The 19,270-nt window shown below is 32.8% G+C and overlaps 11 protein-coding genes across 11 annotated transcripts; 5 read left to right on the top strand and 6 right to left on the bottom strand.

Annotated features, from left to right (window-relative positions):
* Window positions 1-766: 766 nt before the first annotated feature.
* ASCRUDRAFT_8825 (uncharacterized protein) lies at window positions 767-1,345 on the bottom strand (the record flags this gene model as incomplete). The annotated part of the gene is made up of 2 exons (XM_020194990.1): window positions 767-894; window positions 1,198-1,345. The coding sequence occupies 2 exons, from the start codon at window positions 1,343-1,345 to the stop codon at window positions 767-769; spliced, it is 276 nt and encodes a 91-aa protein (XP_020046355.1).
* Window positions 1,346-4,036: 2,691 nt separating this feature from the next.
* ASCRUDRAFT_76571 (uncharacterized protein) lies at window positions 4,037-4,309 on the bottom strand. The gene has a single exon (XM_020193526.1). The coding sequence runs from the start codon at window positions 4,238-4,240 to the stop codon at window positions 4,085-4,087; it is 156 nt and encodes a 51-aa protein (XP_020046354.1). The 5' UTR covers window positions 4,241-4,309; the 3' UTR covers window positions 4,037-4,084.
* An 83-nt stretch (window positions 4,310-4,392) lies between these two features.
* RIP1 (ubiquinol--cytochrome-c reductase catalytic subunit RIP1) lies at window positions 4,393-5,482 on the bottom strand. The gene has a single exon (XM_020193525.1). The coding sequence runs from the start codon at window positions 5,217-5,219 to the stop codon at window positions 4,557-4,559; it is 663 nt and encodes a 220-aa protein (XP_020046353.1). The 5' UTR covers window positions 5,220-5,482; the 3' UTR covers window positions 4,393-4,556.
* A 385-nt stretch (window positions 5,483-5,867) lies between these two features.
* Window positions 5,868-6,536, top strand: CDC8 (bifunctional thymidylate/uridylate kinase; the record flags this gene model as incomplete). The annotated part of the gene is made up of 1 exon (XM_020194989.1): window positions 5,868-6,536. One exon carries the CDS (start codon window positions 5,868-5,870, stop codon window positions 6,534-6,536), a length of 669 nt encoding a protein of 222 aa, XP_020046352.1.
* Window positions 6,537-6,582: 46 nt separating this feature from the next.
* Window positions 6,583-7,020, bottom strand: APS2 (Aps2p; the record flags this gene model as incomplete). Its single annotated transcript, XM_020190674.1, has 1 exon — window positions 6,583-7,020. One exon carries the CDS (start codon window positions 7,018-7,020, stop codon window positions 6,583-6,585), a length of 438 nt encoding a protein of 145 aa, XP_020046351.1.
* Window positions 7,021-7,313: 293 nt separating this feature from the next.
* On the top strand, window positions 7,314-11,108 carry PEX1 (AAA family ATPase peroxin 1; the record flags this gene model as incomplete). The annotated part of the gene is made up of 3 exons (XM_020190688.1): window positions 7,314-8,246; window positions 8,325-9,702; window positions 9,931-11,108. 3 exons carry the CDS (start codon window positions 7,314-7,316, stop codon window positions 11,106-11,108), a joined length of 3,489 nt encoding a protein of 1,162 aa, XP_020046350.1.
* Window positions 11,109-11,343: 235 nt separating this feature from the next.
* On the bottom strand, window positions 11,344-12,762 carry SHY1 (cytochrome oxidase assembly protein SHY1; the record flags this gene model as incomplete). Its single annotated transcript, XM_020194629.1, has 2 exons — window positions 11,344-12,355; window positions 12,737-12,762. 2 exons carry the CDS (start codon window positions 12,760-12,762, stop codon window positions 11,344-11,346), a joined length of 1,038 nt encoding a protein of 345 aa, XP_020046349.1.
* Window positions 12,763-14,223: 1,461 nt separating this feature from the next.
* Window positions 14,224-15,610, top strand: TSR3 (ribosome biogenesis protein TSR3). The gene has a single exon (XM_020189350.1). It carries the CDS (start codon window positions 14,688-14,690, stop codon window positions 15,528-15,530), a length of 843 nt encoding a protein of 280 aa, XP_020046348.1. The 5' UTR covers window positions 14,224-14,687; the 3' UTR covers window positions 15,531-15,610.
* Window positions 15,611-15,837: 227 nt separating this feature from the next.
* On the top strand, window positions 15,838-16,236 carry ZIM17 (Zim17p; the record flags this gene model as incomplete). The annotated part of the gene is made up of 1 exon (XM_020189766.1): window positions 15,838-16,236. A coding segment is annotated over one exon (399 nt), but the record flags the coding sequence as incomplete, so codon positions are not given.
* A 181-nt stretch (window positions 16,237-16,417) lies between these two features.
* On the bottom strand, window positions 16,418-17,349 carry RFA2 (Rfa2p; the record flags this gene model as incomplete). Its single annotated transcript, XM_020194986.1, has 2 exons — window positions 16,418-17,232; window positions 17,343-17,349. 2 exons carry the CDS (start codon window positions 17,347-17,349, stop codon window positions 16,418-16,420), a joined length of 822 nt encoding a protein of 273 aa, XP_020046346.1.
* A 1,154-nt stretch (window positions 17,350-18,503) lies between these two features.
* Window positions 18,504-18,674, top strand: ASCRUDRAFT_81515 (40S ribosomal protein uS14; the record flags this gene model as incomplete). The annotated part of the gene is made up of 1 exon (XM_020194628.1): window positions 18,504-18,674. The coding sequence occupies one exon, from the start codon at window positions 18,504-18,506 to the stop codon at window positions 18,672-18,674; it is 171 nt and encodes a 56-aa protein (XP_020046345.1).
* Between the last annotated feature and the right edge of the window lie 596 nt (window positions 18,675-19,270).

The raw sequence follows: 19,270 nt of genomic DNA, 5'->3' as shown, positions 1-19,270 counted from the left end.
TTTTTTTGGTCTTGTTTTGGTTGTTTTTTCACTATTTTTTTTTTCATTGAATTTTTTTATTTTCGTTTCTTTTTGCTTCTTTGAATTTGTTTTATAGTTAATTTTCTTTTTGTCATGTTCAGTCATGTTTTTCCTTTTTAATTCTTCATTTTTGTTTTTCATTTTTCATTTTTTCATTTTTTCATTTTTTCATTTTTTCATTTTTTCATTTTTAACTTTCTTGGTTTAAGATTTATTGCTCTTAAAATTATTTTTGTTTTATGTTCTATTTTCATATTCTCTTAAATTGTAATCAATATTCATTAAATAGATAATAAATATGTATAATAGTATTAAGATAGAAAGGATGATAGGATGTAAGATAAATAAGAGAGAAAATAATTGAGTAATATACAAAAGAGGTGATGATATTAAGACGATTTTAGAAGTGAGAGGTAAAACAAAATGGTAGATTTATATATAAATGTACATATACATATAAATATATATAGATATAAATATAGATATAGATAGATATAAATATATAAATCGGAAATCGAGATATTCAATCATTAGAGCATTAATTTTGTAGTAAAATATAAATCATGAATTGAACAAAAAGTAAAGGAAAACAAAAAGAATAAAAAGATAAAAAAACAACATAAGTATATAAAATAATTGATATTTTATTTAAATACAATAATTGAGTAAATTGACAAACAGATAATTTCTTTTCTTTTTTTTTTGCTTTTTTTTGAGACTATTTTCATTCTTATTTTATTTTATTTTATTTTATTTTATTTTTATTGTGATAATTTAATAGAATTTTCTTTTTTAAGGGTAAAATCAAACCATGAAACCTAAACCTAGTAGTAGTAGTAGTAGTAGTAGTAGTAGTAGTAGTAGTAATAAGAGCTAATAAAACAGATATATAGAGATAAAAAAAACAAGAGTACAATGCAAAAGAAAGAAAAGAAAAAGGGATAAACAAAAAAAAAAGGATTATAACAAATAAATAAAAAAAAAAGATTAGCGACGATGTAGAGAAAAGAAGATTTCTTTTTTTTGGAAAAAAATCAAAAGATAAAAAAAACAAAAAAAAGTAAGATGATAACAAAACAAGAGTAAGAATAAGAAGAAAATTTTGAATTAAATTTGTGTTTAAAGATATCTAGAGATAATTGGGAGGAGCTAATTATTTATGGGGGATATCAAAACGAATTGAAGGATTACCATTAGGATGATTGTAATTGATTGGAGCAGCAGAAGGAGCTTGGGCATTTTGTTGACGACGAACATTACAACGACGAAGATAATCAGTCTTTTCATCGAAAAAAGGAGGCAATTGTTGATTTTTGGAAAACATTTTGTTTAATTTCATAAACTGAGAGATATAAGTAGAGATATAAATATAAGTATAGATATAGGTATAGTAGCGGTGTAAGTGTGGAAGCAGATAAGGAGAAAGAAAGAAAAAAAGAAAGATAGATGTTATTGGGGTTCGTAATTGATTGAGATTTGGTTGTGTAAAATAGAGAAGAAGAGAAGCAGGATCAAAGAGTATGAGAGTATGAGAGTGAGAATGAAGTTGAAGTTGAAGTTGAAGTTGAAGTTGCAGAATTTGGAGAGTTGGTTAAAATACATTAAATTTATGAGGTATGGGAGAACTGGAATTGTTTGGTACAATCGGATGGAAATCGGGAGCAAAACAGTATAATTAAAATAAAATATATAATAAATTATTGATAAAATCAATAATAAATTATAATATAAATTATAATATATACTGGGATGAGACTGGTGAGAGGGAAAAAAAGTGGGAGAATAACAAGAGCAGGAGAGAAAGATGAGGAAAAGGATCAGGAAAGAAGGTTGATTTATAGTGAGAAGGGAACAGAAAAAAGGCAGAAAAGTTTTGCAAACCATTCCAAGACTGGGCTTTCAATTCAAACAATTCAAACAATTCAACAAAACCAACGCAGGTGAAGCCAACTGTGAACATGCACACTTTAAACCTTTTCCAGCCCACAACTACTGGAGAGAATTACGTAGTGAGTGCATCCAGGGCATCAACAGCGACTCCTTCCCTGCTCCATAGCTTGATATTGATCAGTGGTTAATGGAGGTTTGGAGATAGTGGTAGTGGATGATATTGAACGAGGATAGATAGTGGTATTAAAGAGTGGTATTAAAGAGTGGTATTAAAGAATCGCAGCAAACTGATGGGGTGATTGTGAGACTCAGATTCAGTTTCCTGGCCCAATTCCAGTTCCAACTTTGCTGCTGCTCCCTCTTCTTCCTCTTCTTCCTCTTCTTCTCCCTCCTCTCCCTCCTCTCCCTCGTCTTCTCTTCCCCATGTCCCTCTCTTTCTCTTCTTCTCCCTCTTCTCTTTCTTTTCTCTGAAACCAGGATTTTTCTTCCGGTTTTCGCTCTCCGCGCGCGATTTTCTGAATTTCTAAGAGAATTTAAAATTCAAAATCAAGCATTTCTCATTTCCATCTCAGACCTGACAATTTGCTCCAGTTCATAGCATTCAAACCCATCTTCAATCGCTTTTCAGTTCCCTGAACTTTGGCTGCTCACTCTATGTGCTCTAGCTTCGCTCGAATCGCTTTCAGACCTTGAATAGGCCCAATACCGAGCCTGAAAATGTTCATGTGCTCTGATTTGAAATCACCCTTTGATTTTGGTTTCTTTAACTGGATGCAGTTTTCAAGACTCTCTGACTTGCTCCAGTTAGCCAACTTTTTTAAACTTTGAGACCTTTTTAGTTAATACAATTCAGACATTCGTTTATGGATTTGCTGATCCAAAAATTCTAAAACTTTTCAATTTTTTGTCTGATTTGGTGCCAATCTTATAAAACTAAAACAAAAACAAAAACATCAATCGCTAAACATCAAATGTCTGTTTATTTTATTACATTTTATTATATTCCACTATGTTTCATTGTGTTTCTCCTTGCTTGTCTTTTCCTTTTTCTGCTCTTTCTCTCGTTCTCTCTATTTCGATATGTTTGGATATAAAATACAAAATACAAAATGCTAAATACTAAATGCTAAATGCTAAATACAAACAAAATAAAAACATAAAACAGAGTTAAACAGGTAAATTCTGTTAACAAGAAATCTGTTTACAATTCACAATTCACCTTCCTCTTTCCACACTATTTAGTTTCATTTAGTTGTTTTTTTAATTTTATTTTATTTTATTTTATTTTATTTTATTTCATTATACTTCACTACACTCCATTCCATTTCGCTATACTTTATTGTATTCTATCTCATTTCACTACGTCTCCTATTACTTTTGTTCTTTCTCCATTAATACTTGTGCCCTTCCCAACACCTGAGCTTGAATTCAAAAACCCCTCGACCCCGGGTAACCCCCAGCCACTCAAATCCTTCCGTTCGTTTTCTACACGAATAACAAACAAATCAAGAAATCGCTTTCCTTTCAGTAGAAAAAAATCTTATTTCTCCACACCAACTTGCTTTCCTTCAACTGTTCTGTTTTCCTCCAACAATTGTCCACGCTATTCCCAAACCAGTACACTTCAATACAACTATCAGATTGCTTGAAAACATTGCAGCGTGCTTAATTACTCAACACGTGAGCGCTATTGCTTCTTTGGACCTTTCGTTCGGAACAGACGTTACCCTGCAAGTCTCAGACAAGAAAAAGCAGTAAATTAATTGATGATTCAGAATTTAAGCAATTTCCATGTATTTTGTTGTTTCTAATTATTATTTATTATTATTACCGAATTCAATTACGAATTCAATACAGCAGCACAATCCAATTCACACATAAAGTGTTCCAATTGGGAGATCGCTATGTTGCAAATATCTCGCACCTAAATTTATTCCGAAACTAAACTGTATCACACCATTACCATGAAATTACACATTGTAATACAATTACACTACAATTGTATTACATATTTGTTTACAGCAACAAATTGGAAACTTGTCTATAAATACACACCTCTTTGCGACTGGAAACCGTAAATATAAAAATAATCCCATGACTATATATACAATCCCTTAAATGTTACCTCATTACAACTCTATCAATCGCTAGATTTGTCATGATTTCCTGTTCTTCAAGACCTATTACCACGATGACTTAATCGTGCAGCGAACAATAGCATCTCTCTTCTTAGCATGAATTGTCGTCTCTTGACGAACCAAAACCCGTTTCTGTCCTGTTCGCCATCCAATACCCATTCTTTATCCAGCGTTAATATTTCGTTCGGCATCGTCCGGCATCATCCGCACAATCCGCATTATCAAATCTCATCCGTATTAGCAAAGCATTTCAACCTTGGATATAATCTCTTTGTATCAATGATCCAAATTGAAATCAAAAATTAATTAATTGATAATTTAAACTAGCATACATTTTTACTATTTTTATTGTTTTTATTGTTTTTAGGAGTTTTTATTGTTTTTAAACATAATATATTCATAAAAATTATATATATACTGTATATTCAATTAATTATTTAATTATTCCATCAAGTAGTGTAATAACTTAACTTAACTTCACTATTCCACCACTTCATTGCAAACCAACTAACCAACAATTAATGTTTCTTCATCTGCAAATTCATACTGTGGAACTTCTAAATTAAGTGGTGCTGGTCCCTTTCTAATTCTACCTGAAATATCATAATGAGAACCATGGCATGGACAAAACCATCCTCCAAAATCTCCTGCTTCTCCAATTGGCACACATCCCAAATGAGTACAAATACCCAACATAACTAACCATTCCGGATTTTGCGCTCTATCACTATCAGCTTGTGGATCTCTTAACGATGAAATTTCAACTGTATTAGCTTCTGCAATTTCATCTGGTGTACGATGTCTAATGAAAACTGGCTTACCTTGCCATTTAACAACAACGTTTTTACCTTCAGGAATTGACGATAATTTAACTTCAACTTTAGCCATGGCTAAAATATCAGCTGAGGCTGATAAAGATTTTAAAAACGTTTCAACAGTAGATTTGGCTCCGGCAGTTGATAACAATCCCAAAGATCCAACCATGAAATATGTGAAAACTCTCGATTTGTCGCTGCTCTTACCTTGTTTAAGATAGTCACTGAAATCAGGTGTGTTATATGTGGATTTTAAATTTCTTGTAGTGGTAGATAACAACCTCAATTGAGAGTTCAAGCTTAATGGTTTATTAATTAACCCATTTTTAAATGATCTGAAAATCAAGGAAGACATTGTGATATTGTGATATTGTATTGTGTTGTACTATATTAGATTAGATTAAATTATTAAATTATTAAATTAAATTATATTATTATATTATGATATTATGTGATGTTGGTATGATACTGATCAGAGAAAGAAATACAGATAAGAATATGGATTTATGAATATGAAGTTTAGCAGATTAGTTGATTAATTTATTTAAAATTACTTGATTATTCTCGATATTTTAACTATTTTCACTACTCTGCTTTCTTTATCCAATATTAATCCACTAGATTTCTAACAAATTTCGCTCTTTTCAAGGGTCACATGTCGTTCTGCTCTTGAAAATAAATATAATAAGCATTTCCTGGCCGGTGATTGGCTGTTTAGAAGAAATCCTGCCGGGTAAGCCTCATCCTTGATTATTTTCCCAGTTTGAAAAGCTGAGTCTTTCACACTGATTGGTTTTTCGCACGTTTTTATTTGCTGGAGAGTGAGAACCGTTGCAGTGAAAATTCAATATGTATACATATGTATGATGTGCACATAGACATGCAACCCATACTATTGGCCTACACAGCAGTATTGTTTTTATTTGAATTGGCTGTTTTGATAATTTGGATCATATAATTCACCAAAAAGATATTGATAATATATCGATAATAGATTCAATAAATGACATCGCAAAGAGGATTGCTAATTGTTATTGAGGGATTGGATAGAACAGGTAAATCTACTCAGGTCCAGTTATTATATCAACATTTTTTAAATTTGAATAGAAAGGTTGAAATTCTCAAATTTCCTGACAGATCTACGAATATTGGGAAACTCATCAACTCTTATCTATCCAATAAAGAAACAAAACTAAATGATGAGTCAATCCATTTACTATTCTCTGCAAATAGATGGGAACTAAAGGACTACATGACCAGCCAATTGAATCATGGAGTTAATTTAATTCTAGATCGTTACATCTACTCTGGCATCTCTTATTCAATGGCAAAGGGTTTGGATTTTGATTGGTGTTTAAACTGCGATAAAAATTTGATTAAACCGGATTTCATTTTTTTTCTAAATTTTAACAATAAAAACTACTTTAATGAAATCCAAAAGAGAGACGATTACGGACTAGAGAAATACGAGTTACTAGAATTCCAACAAAAGGTTTACGATATATTCAATCAAGTTATATTCACCGATAGTGACAGCGGTCGTTTGGTGAAGAAACATGAATTTATTAAAATTGATATTGAGAACAAAAACATATCTCAAGTTGAAAACGAAATTAAATCAGCTATGGACCACTTGTTGGAAAATCCAATTGAAGAATTACATCATATTTAAATAAAATAAACACCCTTTGTTATTCTTTACCTATCCTGATCACGACTCAATCCAACTTTTCACAGTACTTTATCCGATTAATTATGATTTCCTTCGATGTTTCCTCAATCTCACCACCTAGAAACATCTCATCAAGTATACCATACACCTTATAAAAGTTGAACACCAAGTCTAGCTCGCAAACGTCCCCAAAAAACATATCCAACACCTCCACAAACAAGTGGATGCTCTCCAAGATGACCAACTCGTTGTCTGTCATCTCAACAACAAATATGAAGAAGAGCCCAGCATATCTCCGGTAGATGATCTTGTTGTTCTGAAATTCCACAAAATTCGACTGGTTCTTGAAGTCTCGACTGCTTATCAACTTGTGGATATCTGTCTTCATCTTGAACTTCTCGTCATCGCTGATCTTGTTGTCGTACCACTTGGCTATCCGGATCTTGCCCTGTCTGTTCATCACCAATATGTACTGTATCGCCATCTTCCTCTCTTCTGCCCAACTTCTTCTCTTCCCTTTCTTCCCTCTCTTCCTTCTCTTCTCTGTCTTCCTTCCATCGCTTTCCAGTAGTTAAGCCCGGACCACTCCCGTCCGCTTCCGCCCGCTCTTCTTTTCCCAATTTGCAGGCTCTTATAATCAAAAAAAATGCTGTTTCATCGACTCAAATCACCTCAGGTAATTCACCTCAGATAATTCAGCTATATATTGCCCCATTGCCATTTCACAAGACAGCCTCTGCTGCTGCAGCCACACTTAATATCTAAACCACTTTCAGAATGGAAAACGTCGATGTGCTGGTCCTGTTCACCTCCTTGAGAAATAACCTCATCAACTTGCCCTCAAATCTCGTTTCGTTGCTTTACAGTGCCAACATCAATGTCCAAAATGTCATTGTGGAACTAGCTTGGAAGAACAAATTGTCTAAAAGAATCCAGTACGCCTACACTGGCTGGACTGGTATCACCTCAAGCCCTCCAATCTCCTCTTCTTCAACAAATGGCCCTCCTACTAACTCCATCGAAATTGATCCATTTTTCGCAAACTCAATTGGCTTGCTCGAAAATTCAAAGATCAAATTATCAATCAAATTAAACTACAAAACCGTATTCAAAATCTTTCTAGAACCCTTATCGTCCTCAGATTGGGAATTAGTCGAATTGCATGCAACCTACTTGGAAAACCATTTACTAAACCAAACAAGAACAGTAAAATTAAACCAAATTCTCATAGTCTATCCTACTTCAACTACTTTTGCCAAATTAAAAATCATAAAAACTGATCCAGTCTTGAAAAGACCCTTGGACTACGCAAAAATCTCTCCAGACTGCGAAATTATAATATCTCCCAAAGTAAGGTCAAATTCAAATCCAAAAAAAAATCTAAAATCTACCAGATCAAATTCAAGCATAAAAAAAATCTATTATGAAAATATTCCCTCTATTGTATTAAGAAGCATATCCTTACCACACAATTTACCGTCGTTGAAACCCAATTCCACTAATGATTCCACTACCAACGATAACAAATTCAATGTTTATATCAATTTTAATGAAAATATAAATAACTTAAATACCCCAACTCATGTCTATGTCTCTGTAGTAACTGGTCCTCAGCCCATAAATCTATCAATAGTCTCTAATCATAATCAGACTAATCAAAATACCACTCGCTCCGAAAGAAGATCAAATAAAAATTCAAGATCTGCTTCTGTTTCTTCATTCAATACAAATACAAATTCCATCTCAAATTCTAATAATAATGACACTTCAAATATAAAACCTTCAAAGAAAATCGTTTGTCAATTGTTGCACAATCCAAATATCCCATCCAATCACATAGCATTATCCGAATTGCTATCAATATCATTAGGCATTTCAAACTCAGTGGGTCATTTGATACTAATCGAATCAATATCTTCAACAAATCAACTATTAGCGCCATTGAGCAAGAAACCAAAAGATTTAATAATTCATTCTTTCATTATCACAACTTCACCTTCTAATGCTTCCACTTCCACCTCTACTAACAATAATGATTTAGTTTTATCAAATAAACTCCAGAATAATGACCAGAGAAAAAATGAACTAAATCTCATTCTTTCCCATCTAAATAAAATCAAGTTTTTTGACTCAAACTGTTTAACTAATTACTCTAGAATTCCGGCCATTAGTCAATCAATACTCCCAAATGGTGGAATCATTGAATTTTCTTTAAATCAAAACTCCCTTAGTTACAATAGCTGGTTCATTTCTGAAAGTTTTAAAGATCTAAACATCAAACTATCCAATGACATCTTGATCCCAGTTTCTTCCATCCCAAAATTTAATCCAAATAATTTTGACCATAAATTCGTCTTTTCAACTAATTCAAACACTGTGGATTTTAACTCAAACTCAAATACTGATAACGAAAACGTGGATGATAAACTAATCGGAATGAAAGATTTATCCGAAAAATTAATAGACTTCTTGTACCATGATTTGAATATTCTTTTATTATCTGGTGCATCTGGTTCTGGAAAGACTCTACTAATCAACCACTTGAAAAAACAAATCTTTAATGAATCATTGTATAAAATCTTTTCGCTAAATTGCGAAGAATTATCAAATGATAACTTTGACACGATGAAAAAGAAATTTTCTCAAATATTCAAATACATCACTTGGTATTCACCTTCTGTGCTAATTCTTGAAAACATAAATTCAATTTTTACTAAAGAAATGGACAACATGGACAATTCACTATCAAGACAACTAACTGAATATTTCACTAACAATGTCTTGTTAATTCTTGAAAACCAATTAAAGGATTTAAACATTAACAACAAAATTAAAATTATTTTAACAAATAATTCAAAGGATAATCTTAATGGTTTATTAAATAATGTTATCGATGATATTGTTTCAATTTCGCCTCCAAATAAAGAACAACGAACTTTAATAATAGATTATTATCTAGAAAAGTTCAAGATTACCAAAAATGAAAAAGAATTCAATTTGAATGATTTAGTTAATGAAACTGAAGGTTACTTGCCTACAGATTTGAAAGTCTTGATCGATAGAGCATATCATGAAATTATTTACGAATCTTTGGAAAATGATTTAGGAATTGACTTGACTGATACTGATTCTGATGATGAATCAGATATTGACTCCGATTACAAAAGTGATTACAGTAATAACTATAACGATAAAGATGCTTTTGTCAACACTAAATCTAACAGCCTCACTAATAGTTTTACTAATGGGTTTACTAACGGCTATAGTAATAAACCAAATGAATATTCAGAAGGTTTTTCGTATAAAAATATTAATGGAAATCCAAGTGGGACTTTAAATGGCGATTTAAAAACTAATTCAAATAACAATCTAAAGAACAAATATACAATTACAGATAATCATTTTAAGAAAGCCTTGGAGGGGTTTACTCCCTCGGGATTAAGAGGAATCCAATTGCAAAAATCTTCAACAAGTTGGAATGATATTGGGGGGTTAAAGACAGTGAAATCAGTGTTGCTAGAAACCCTAGAATGGCCTACAAGATACGCGCCAATTTTTAAATCTTGCCCATTAAGATTGAGATCGGGTATTTTATTATATGGGTATCCTGGATGTGGGAAGACCTTGTTGGCGTCTGCTGTCGCAAGTCAATGTGGATTGAATTTTATTTCTATAAAAGGTCCAGAGATATTAAACAAGTACATCGGTGCATCAGAACAAACTGTTCGAGAGTTGTTTGAAAGAGCGTCAGCCGCAAAGCCCTGTATCTTGTTTTTTGATGAGTTTGATTCCATTGCTCCCAAGAGAGGACATGATTCTACTGGTGTAACGGATAGAGTGGTTAATCAGTTGCTAACTCAAATGGATGGTGCAGAGGGATTGGATGGTGTCTATGTTCTAGCAGCCACCAGCAGACCTGATTTAATTGATTCTGCGTTGCTAAGGCCTGGAAGATTGGACAAGAGTGTTCTTTGTAACATGCCAGACTTTGAAGATAGGTTGGATATTTTGAGATCCATCACAAACAAAATGGATCTTGAGGGTGGTGTTGAATTGGACCGTATATCTGAGAAAACAGAAGGATTTTCTGGTGCCGATTTGCAAGCTTTAGGTTATAATGCATATTTGAAAGCTGTGCACAGAAAATTGGAAAATGATGAAAAGGAGAAAGAAGAGGCGAGCAGCAGTGAGAATAAACGTTCTGATAGTAGAAGTACTGCATTTGATTTTTTTCAAATTAGTTTGAACAAGTTGAACAATAATGAAAATCCTCTCCAGACAAAAGAGAGAATTGAAATTTTAAGAAGCATTGAACCGCTATTTAATAATTTGAACAGAACCCAGGGAAAGCGACCAGCTTCTGATGATAATAAACACAAAAAAGGCAAATTATCAATTACAATTAAGATCAAAGATTTTGAATCAGCCTTGGAAGAAACCAAGCCCAGTGTTTTGCTGAGCGAAAGACAGAAACTTGAAGCTATTTACAAAGAATTCTTATCGGAAAGAGATGGGAACATGCCAGATGGATCAGCTAGTAATAGCATAGGAGGGAGAACAACGTTGATGTAAAAGTGCGATTGTTAGATTTATGATTTATTAATTATATTCTTAATTCATTTTATTCATTTTTTATTATATTTGGTCATTGTTTTTATATTATATAATATGTTATATATAAATTACATTGGGTATTAAATAAAGACATAAAAGATTATTTACATTATTTTGCTATTAACAATAAAAAAAGAAGGATATTTTTGTGCAATTTAAGTGATATCTTGGAAATATTAATGGAAGACAACGTTTATTGAAATCTTTTGGCATGCTTCAATTTGGCTTGAATTGGATTGAGGTTCTTATCATTTTTCAACACGACTATTAGCAATACTGAGGAAATCAAACTTAGACTGTACCAAGTTATGAGATATTGCAAATGGTTGTTTCTGACATTAACAGCTAGAGTTCTACCAATTGGAACACCAGCATCAATGAATTCTCGAGGAGCGAACTCATAGTCTGGTTCGAGCTGATGTTGTTGTTCGATTTTGCTTGGAGTGTTTTCTGGGGTATTCTTCTTTCCCCATAGAGCCCACGATGACTTGGATTCTTTGGCTTCAGGTTCTGGTTGCTTTGGGGGAAGTGGTTTATCTTTCATGTCAATAGCAGCTTGCAAGTAAACTGGTTTGCAGCCTGTTCTTCTGGCCATATCTTCGATCTCAGGATGATAGTATAGTCTGGAGCTGGGATCATGGTCGTAAACTAGAGAGCTCTTTTTCTCAATTTCTCTCACCAAAACAACGACAGTCACTTCACCCTCTGGCAATGATAGGTGTCGTAGTGATCTTGATCTTGGGTCGACTCTGTCTTTTGCAATCCAACCTCTTTCAATGAGCAATGGCTCGCCACCATCAGATCTTTCAAAGGGAGTGAAAACCATGAAACCACTCTCACCATTTCTGGTTCTGGGTCCAACAAAAAATTCGTTTTCATTCTTGAAATGGCCTTTAACGTAGAACTTTCTGAACTCGTTGTCCTTGGTGATGCTTTGGTCAATGTCCTTTGGCAAGGGTACTGGAGGATAGGTGAGTCTGTCTTCTCCCTTAGAAATCAAGTCTGTTTTCCAGGAGAGTCTCTTCAATTGCCATGTCCCCAAGTAAAAGGAAATGATTGGCATCAAAATCAATAGCGATAGCACCACTCTCTGGCCAAATTGGCCCTTTTGTTTCTGCTCGTGAGTGTCACCCTTCATTGCATCAATGTTTTTGGTCTTGATGGGCTTCCAATCGAAGTTGGAGGTGACATATGTTCGAACAAGCCTGTGGTTAAGGTTGTTGTGAAGACGAGCTGCTTCAGCAGAGTGAAGGGCTGTGAAACCTGAGCAGATGCCCCTGGAGACGAGGTTTGGAGAAACAGAAGAGTGTCTCAAGAGTAAAGTGCCTGCTGTGAGTGTGTTGCTGGGTCTGAACATCTTCTTGTTCTTTCTGAGTTGGTTCTTTGAAGAGTGCAAAGTTGAGAAGAAATCAGAGCTTTGAGTTTCAATCGCCGAAATCCGGTTTTGTTTGGGGATTCAGAAGATAAACAATTCTGTTGTATTAGCTATTGGTGTCTTTGAAGAGAGCTTCCCCCTACAAGAGCTAAACAACTAAAGCTGAACAACTATAGTTGGAGATGACAAAGAAGTTGACAACACCTCACACTCCTCACAGACTATCGCGAGGCTCATCGTTGAGTCCTCGATTGAGCAAGATCTACAACAAGATTGATCTTGATGCGATCAATGGAGGTGGCTACGAGAGCAATTACAATCTCAACAGAAACAGCAATGACATTGGCTTGAATGTGCCCAACAGCTCGAGTGCTGTGGACAAGACTGGCAGCAATGGCAACAGAGCATATTCCACTGAAGCAACTGAATTGGAGAAAGAATCGTTGCCCTTGATAACTGAATTGTCTGATTCATTAACCGATTTAGACTTGAACATGCAAAATTTGCAAAGAATTCATGAAAACATTGCGAATTTTAATGAGTCGTTTTCGAGTTTTCTCTATGGGCTCAAGTTGAATGCTTGGTGTGTGAATTTTCCTGAATCACCCATCTTGGATAACTTCAATCAGTTGAATAAAAGCATAGAGCTTGATTATAAAATCAATGATTTAAGATACAAAGTCGAGCTCTTGGAGAAAGAACTAGGCAAAGATTCAGGATTGTTTTTCAATGATAAGATAATGAGTAATTTGGAGATGAATAAGTTCAATATTGAACACGATAACGACAATGATTCAATAAATGAAAGCATTTTAAGTGGAAGCACTGAATCGTTCATTGAAAATCCATTGAATTATGCTGAGAATTTGGGAAACAAAAAAACAAATAATAATAATAATAACAGTAACAGTAACAGTAATAATAAAAGAAACAGTATTTTTAATACTGCTACTAAAAATGTTAATAATTTCAATGATAATAATAACAGGAGGAATATGTACAACAAAAATAATAAAAAAAACGATGACGATTTATTTAAAAAACCTATCAGACCAGCAAGACCAATTCCAATAAAAAACAATAAAACGACTGCTTTAGGTACCAATGCTAATGCTAATCCGATACCCAACACAAATTCTACCAATAAAATCAAAAACAGTAGATTATCAAGAATTCCAAGATTACAGAGAATTCATAAAACCATGCCAAATACTTTTAAAAATAAAAAAAGCTAGTTTAAAATATGTTGATAAAAGTAAAAAAAAATAAATAAAAAAAATAAGAAAAAATGAATTACGAATGTCACAAATGATAATATCTTCTGATTAATTGTGAAAAACAAAACAGGAAATAAAAAAATAACAAAAAAAACAGGTAAAAAAGATAATATAAAGTAAGGAAAGATAAAAGAATAAAAGAAATAATTTAAATGTATTGTAATATATTATAATAATTCAAACACAATTAATTAAACATAAGCCTTTTAAAAATAATAGACTAAAAATCATAAATAATAAATTTCAGTTATATATCATAGTTGTCAACTAAAATCATGAAATAAAATTATGAATTAATCTAATTTTTGTCCTCTTTATCCCGAGCCAAAAATGACTTCATCACCAACTAATAATATTTAAAACAGGTTGGGTAACATAATATTTATGGCAAATCCAATCACTACAGTTTAATAGAAGAATAATTTCTATAACATAATATAAGAAAACTACAAAACTGTGTTAACTTCTAATTTGGGATGGATTCTATGGATAATGATCATTATAGACTCAAAAACAAGATTTAAAAGTACATATTAATGGATTGGAAATCAACGTTAATTAAGCATTTTAGCAAAACTATCATGATGTGTACTGAGAGCTTTGAAAGAGCTCTGAAAGAAAATAATCATGCAATTTTGCTACCATTAATTAAATATTATTAAGTCTTTGGCCTTTCAGCTCTAATTTATTTGTGGTTTGTCTCTGAAAGTTTGTTTGAAAAAGAGCACAAACACACCAAACAGAATTTTTGGAAATTTTAATTACGGGGTTCGGTTTAAGTCACATGCACATGTTCGGATCTGAACCAGCTTTTTGGATGGAGGATAAAAGTGGAAAATTTGATAGTATTGATGAGATAACAGTGGTGTTGCTGAGGCAGTCGACATGGCAAAGGGGAAAAAAAAAAGCAAAGATGATTCAAGATCGGGCAGCAAGAATAAAGGAAACAACTTCAAGCTGAAGGGACACCACAACAACAGCTCACACAAGAGCCATACTCACAAAGCAGTCAATAGTGACATTCCTGTCAATATTGCAATGTGGGATTTCAACCAGTGTGATCCCAAAAGATGCTCTGGTAAGAAATTGGAAAGATTAGGGTTGATCAGAAGTCTCAAAATTGGACAAAGATTCTCTGGGTTGGCCATTTCCTCGAATGGAAAAAAATTGATTTCAAAAGAGGACACATTCATCATGCTTGAAAAGGGCATTGCAGTTATTGAGTGCTCATGGGCAAAGATTGATGAGATCCCCTTTAGCAGATTCACAAGTAATAAAAACGAAAGATTGCTACCATACCTAGTAGCTGCTAATACAGTTAATTATGGAAAACCGTGGAAACTAAATTGTGTGGAAGCATTGGCTGCAGCTTTTGCAATTTGCGATCAATTGCAGTATGCAGAAAAATTGTTGGAGAATTTCTCGTATGGTTTAAATTTCTTGAAAATAAATGAAGAGCTATTCGATATATACAAAAAGTGCAACAATAGCGAAGAAGTTGAGGCTGCTCAAAACGAGTGGCTATTGAAATTGCAGATCGAGTACGATGAAAGAAGAAACCTAGAAAAGGGCATGGACATTTGGGAACTAGGCAACACCAACCACCAAAATGACGCTCTCTTGCTGAACAGCAGCAGTGAAGAAGACTCAGAAGAAGACTCAGAAGAAGCAGCAAAAGACGATAAAGATGAATTGAAACCTTCTATAATAATTAATGGAACTTTATGACACTAGATACCTGTAGTAAACGGGATATCGGGATATTTTTCCAGAAACCGCGCACGGATCACCTGCTGGAATCGGGAGGTTCTCCTGTTTCTATATCGAATTTTTTTTCAGCCTGAATTTAAACTAAAACCATTCTTCAACCTCAATAAAGAAAGCAAAGATGTCAAAAGCCTTATCAAAGAATCTCAAACCTGTTTTCAACTACATATCTTCCAAATATTGCTTGCCAGGGGTGCTTCGAAGTTGTCCCAGGAGAATTTTCAACAATGTTCACTTATATCCATCACTGGCACTTGGCTACAAATTCTTTTCATCTTCCACTTTCAAATTAAATGATAACAATAATGCAAATAGCTCCAAGAAAGCTATTAGGAAATTTAAAGTGCCAAACCAAGAGTTAATGATTGCATTCACTTGCAAAAAATGCAACACAAGATCCTCGCATGTAATGTCGAAACAGGCTTATACTAAAGGAACAGTTTTAATTGAGTGCCCCGGTTGCAATAATAGACATCTTATCGCAGACCATTTAAAGATCTTTGGTGATGATCATATAACGATTGAAGATATTTTAAAGGCGAAAGGTGAATCAGTTGCATCAACGACAAATGATTTGGCATTTGAAGATATCCCAGAAAGATTAAAGGGTATTTTAGGCAAATATGCCAAAAACACTCCTGAAGACTTTCAAAATCAAAATCAAAATAATGACGATGATATAATTGGAGAAGACAAAAAATTACTTCCTAAGAAATAAAAATAAGATAACATTGGAATTTGCTTGTAAATAGGTATAATCTTTTATTCATTCGCCCCCCATATATATATTCATATATATTAATAATAATTAACATTATTTAGTATTTGCTAATTAATTATAGATTAATTCATGCCGCTAAATAACTATCGTCATCAGCGTTGAAAATTCTACCTTCATCACTTAATTTAGAGCATATCATTGAAATTTTTTCAAAGGGTTCGCCCAATTGTTGACTAATATATTGTACTGGAACACCTTCTTGCATTCTAGAAACATTTTGTAGAACTATATTATAAACTCTATCATCGAGAGACAGACTGTTATCGTTGATATTTTGGGAGTCTGATATGAATAAATTATCATTATTAAGATTTTTATTGTGATTATAGTCGTTTTCATTATGAACATTATTTTGAGCTGATAAATGAACTTTGCAACATTCTAAATAATGGTATAGGACTTGATTATAATCATCAATTTTTTTAATTATTGGGTGTTGTAAAGTTTTTTTTGAATTGAAATCTCTTAGTGTGCCATTTATATGAATGTATTCTCCAACTTGAAAATCGTCAGGTTTGTTTAAATCAGAATTTGGATTTGAGTCTGAATTATCGTTTTGCCATTTTTTGAATTCAAAGGAGCCTGTGCCATCTTCGATTTTAATGATTAGGTTTGAGGTGTTATCAGTTATGTTTCTGATTATACCAATGATTGAGATTACGGATAGTTCAATGTTATTTATGAGATATTCGCCATCAGGGACTTTTTGTTCTGATTCGTTTAGTTGTTTTAAAGTTATTGGAGTGATGGTTAGTTTTCCATAAGATTTTGACTGTGAGTTTGAGTGAGCTGATTGAGAGGCATTGAAACCACCACTACCGCCATCATGGTTAGAATAGTCGTTTTTGTTATTGCTAAAATTTGTTTGATAGGATGTATAAGCTTGAATTGATTGTGTTAGTAAGATGGAAGAGCTGGAAAATGGATACAAAAGAGAACGAGAAAGAGAACAAGATTGAAAAGAAAATTAGGAAAGAGAAGAAAACACATACAAGCCATGGTTGAATATGATTATAATTATGATTATAATTATGGTTATGATTATGGTTATGATTGTTTGCAAATACCAATTACCAAGTATCAAATGGCAAATATAAAAGTATTAATTTTTGTCATTGCGATAATTTCAAGAAGGATAAGATTCGAGACGCCAAAAATTTGGATCAAAAGAAAGAAGATAAAATAAAATAAACGATAAAACGCGTAAATAAATATACTTAATCTGGATATAAACGTAATTGGCAATACTACAATGAGTAGTGCTATATTGAGTAATGTAATTATTAGCCCTATTTTTTCTAAACGTGATTTAAAACAGGGCTCTAATTAAATGTAATGCAGTCACAAACTTAAAAAACACGCAAAACAATGGAGGAAATTCAGCCGGTGGATTGAATTTTGAGAAGCGGTGACGGGGATTGCAAAGGAAATTTTGGCTCGGTTGAAGATAATCAATATTGCAATAAGATTATATCAACATCAAGTGAATAATTATCATAGCAATCCTAAGAGTACTTATAAACTGGTATACTACTATTAATAAATAATATAATAGACATAACTGTAGGTATTTTGATTTTAAGAACCGAATTCATTCAAAAAGAGATAGGATAAGAGTGAGATTGCAAGATATATTGAATATTGAATAGTTATTGAGTAATGAATATCAAAGAACTATTAAAGAATTGAAGAGCAAATAAATTAATAAAAATAAAATAACACAGTAGGGATCATTGGAATAATAAAAGAATAGTTAAAAAAAGATTTTTGAGATTCAAAAATGAAAGATTTTATGAAAGATAAAGAATTGATTTAATGAAGACGCAGTTTCAGAAAAACAAACTAAAATGGAATAAATAGAGAGAAAATTGGAAAATATACAAGTAATTGAGAATCAATAAAGAATAGGGTGAAACCAGTAATTTTTTTTTAGTTAAAATTATTTATCCTTTATCTTATAAGAGATTACGATAAGACATAATCAAAAGATTTTGAAAATAGATAAATTTAAATGATATAATAGGAGAGAGAAGAAAAGCATAATATCAGTCTAATTGTCACTATTTTGAATCGATTTATTATAATATTACGTATTTGAGCCAATACTAACTGAATTATAATTGTTTGAATATTTTTTTTTTTTAAATAGGAAAATGGCTCATGAAAACGTTTGGTATTCTCACCCAAGAAACTATGGTAAGGGATCACGTCAATGTCGTGTCTGTGCTTCTCGTGGAGGTATAATCAGAAAATATGCTTTAAATATCTGTCGTCAATGTTTCCGTGAAAAAGCTAATGATATTGGATTCTACAAGTACCGTTAATTCATTCATCCAGATTATTAGGGTCGTTATGCTGAAGATAATGCAATTGACTGATATAATGTTAGTTAGATAATAAATATAACGCTGATTAACATGATTGAATGGTATATATACATATATTATTTGTATTTTAATTTCTGTTTTCGAATTCACGAATAACCGACCGGAGTCGAGAAATGTCGTAGCTACACTGTGTCGAGATGTCAATTTACAGGCGCTACAAGCATGAGTACGAACTAAATCAACCCGCTTTAATCAAATAGATGGATGGGCTTAATGTTTCCTTTCATCGACATTTGAATTCATCGCTCTAATCTAATAGAACACAACGAAGCACAAACTTCCTATCCAGGACTGTATTGATCTGGGAAGTGAGAAATAGTATCTTTTAGATATGGCAATGAAATAACTTGGAGATTACGTTATATCATCGTGGCAAATACTTCCATAATAAACTTTTTGATTAAGGAAGAAAAGAGGAAAACAACAAAACTAGTAGAAGGAGAAGCTCGCTGTGTTATTTATGCCGCCCCCCAGAAAAACTCAGCCCGGGTAACGCCTCTCCCGCTGGAAACAAGACGCGGGCTCTTTCCGTG

The sequence above is a fragment of the Ascoidea rubescens genome (genome assembly GCF_001661345.1).
Source record: "Ascoidea rubescens DSM 1968 unplaced genomic scaffold ASCRUscaffold_9, whole genome shotgun sequence".
Lineage (NCBI taxonomy): Eukaryota > Fungi > Ascomycota > Saccharomycetes > Ascoideales > Ascoideaceae > Ascoidea > Ascoidea rubescens.
The sequence above is the reverse complement of the archived record's forward strand: the minus strand, read 5'-3'. Positions and strand labels throughout refer to the sequence as shown.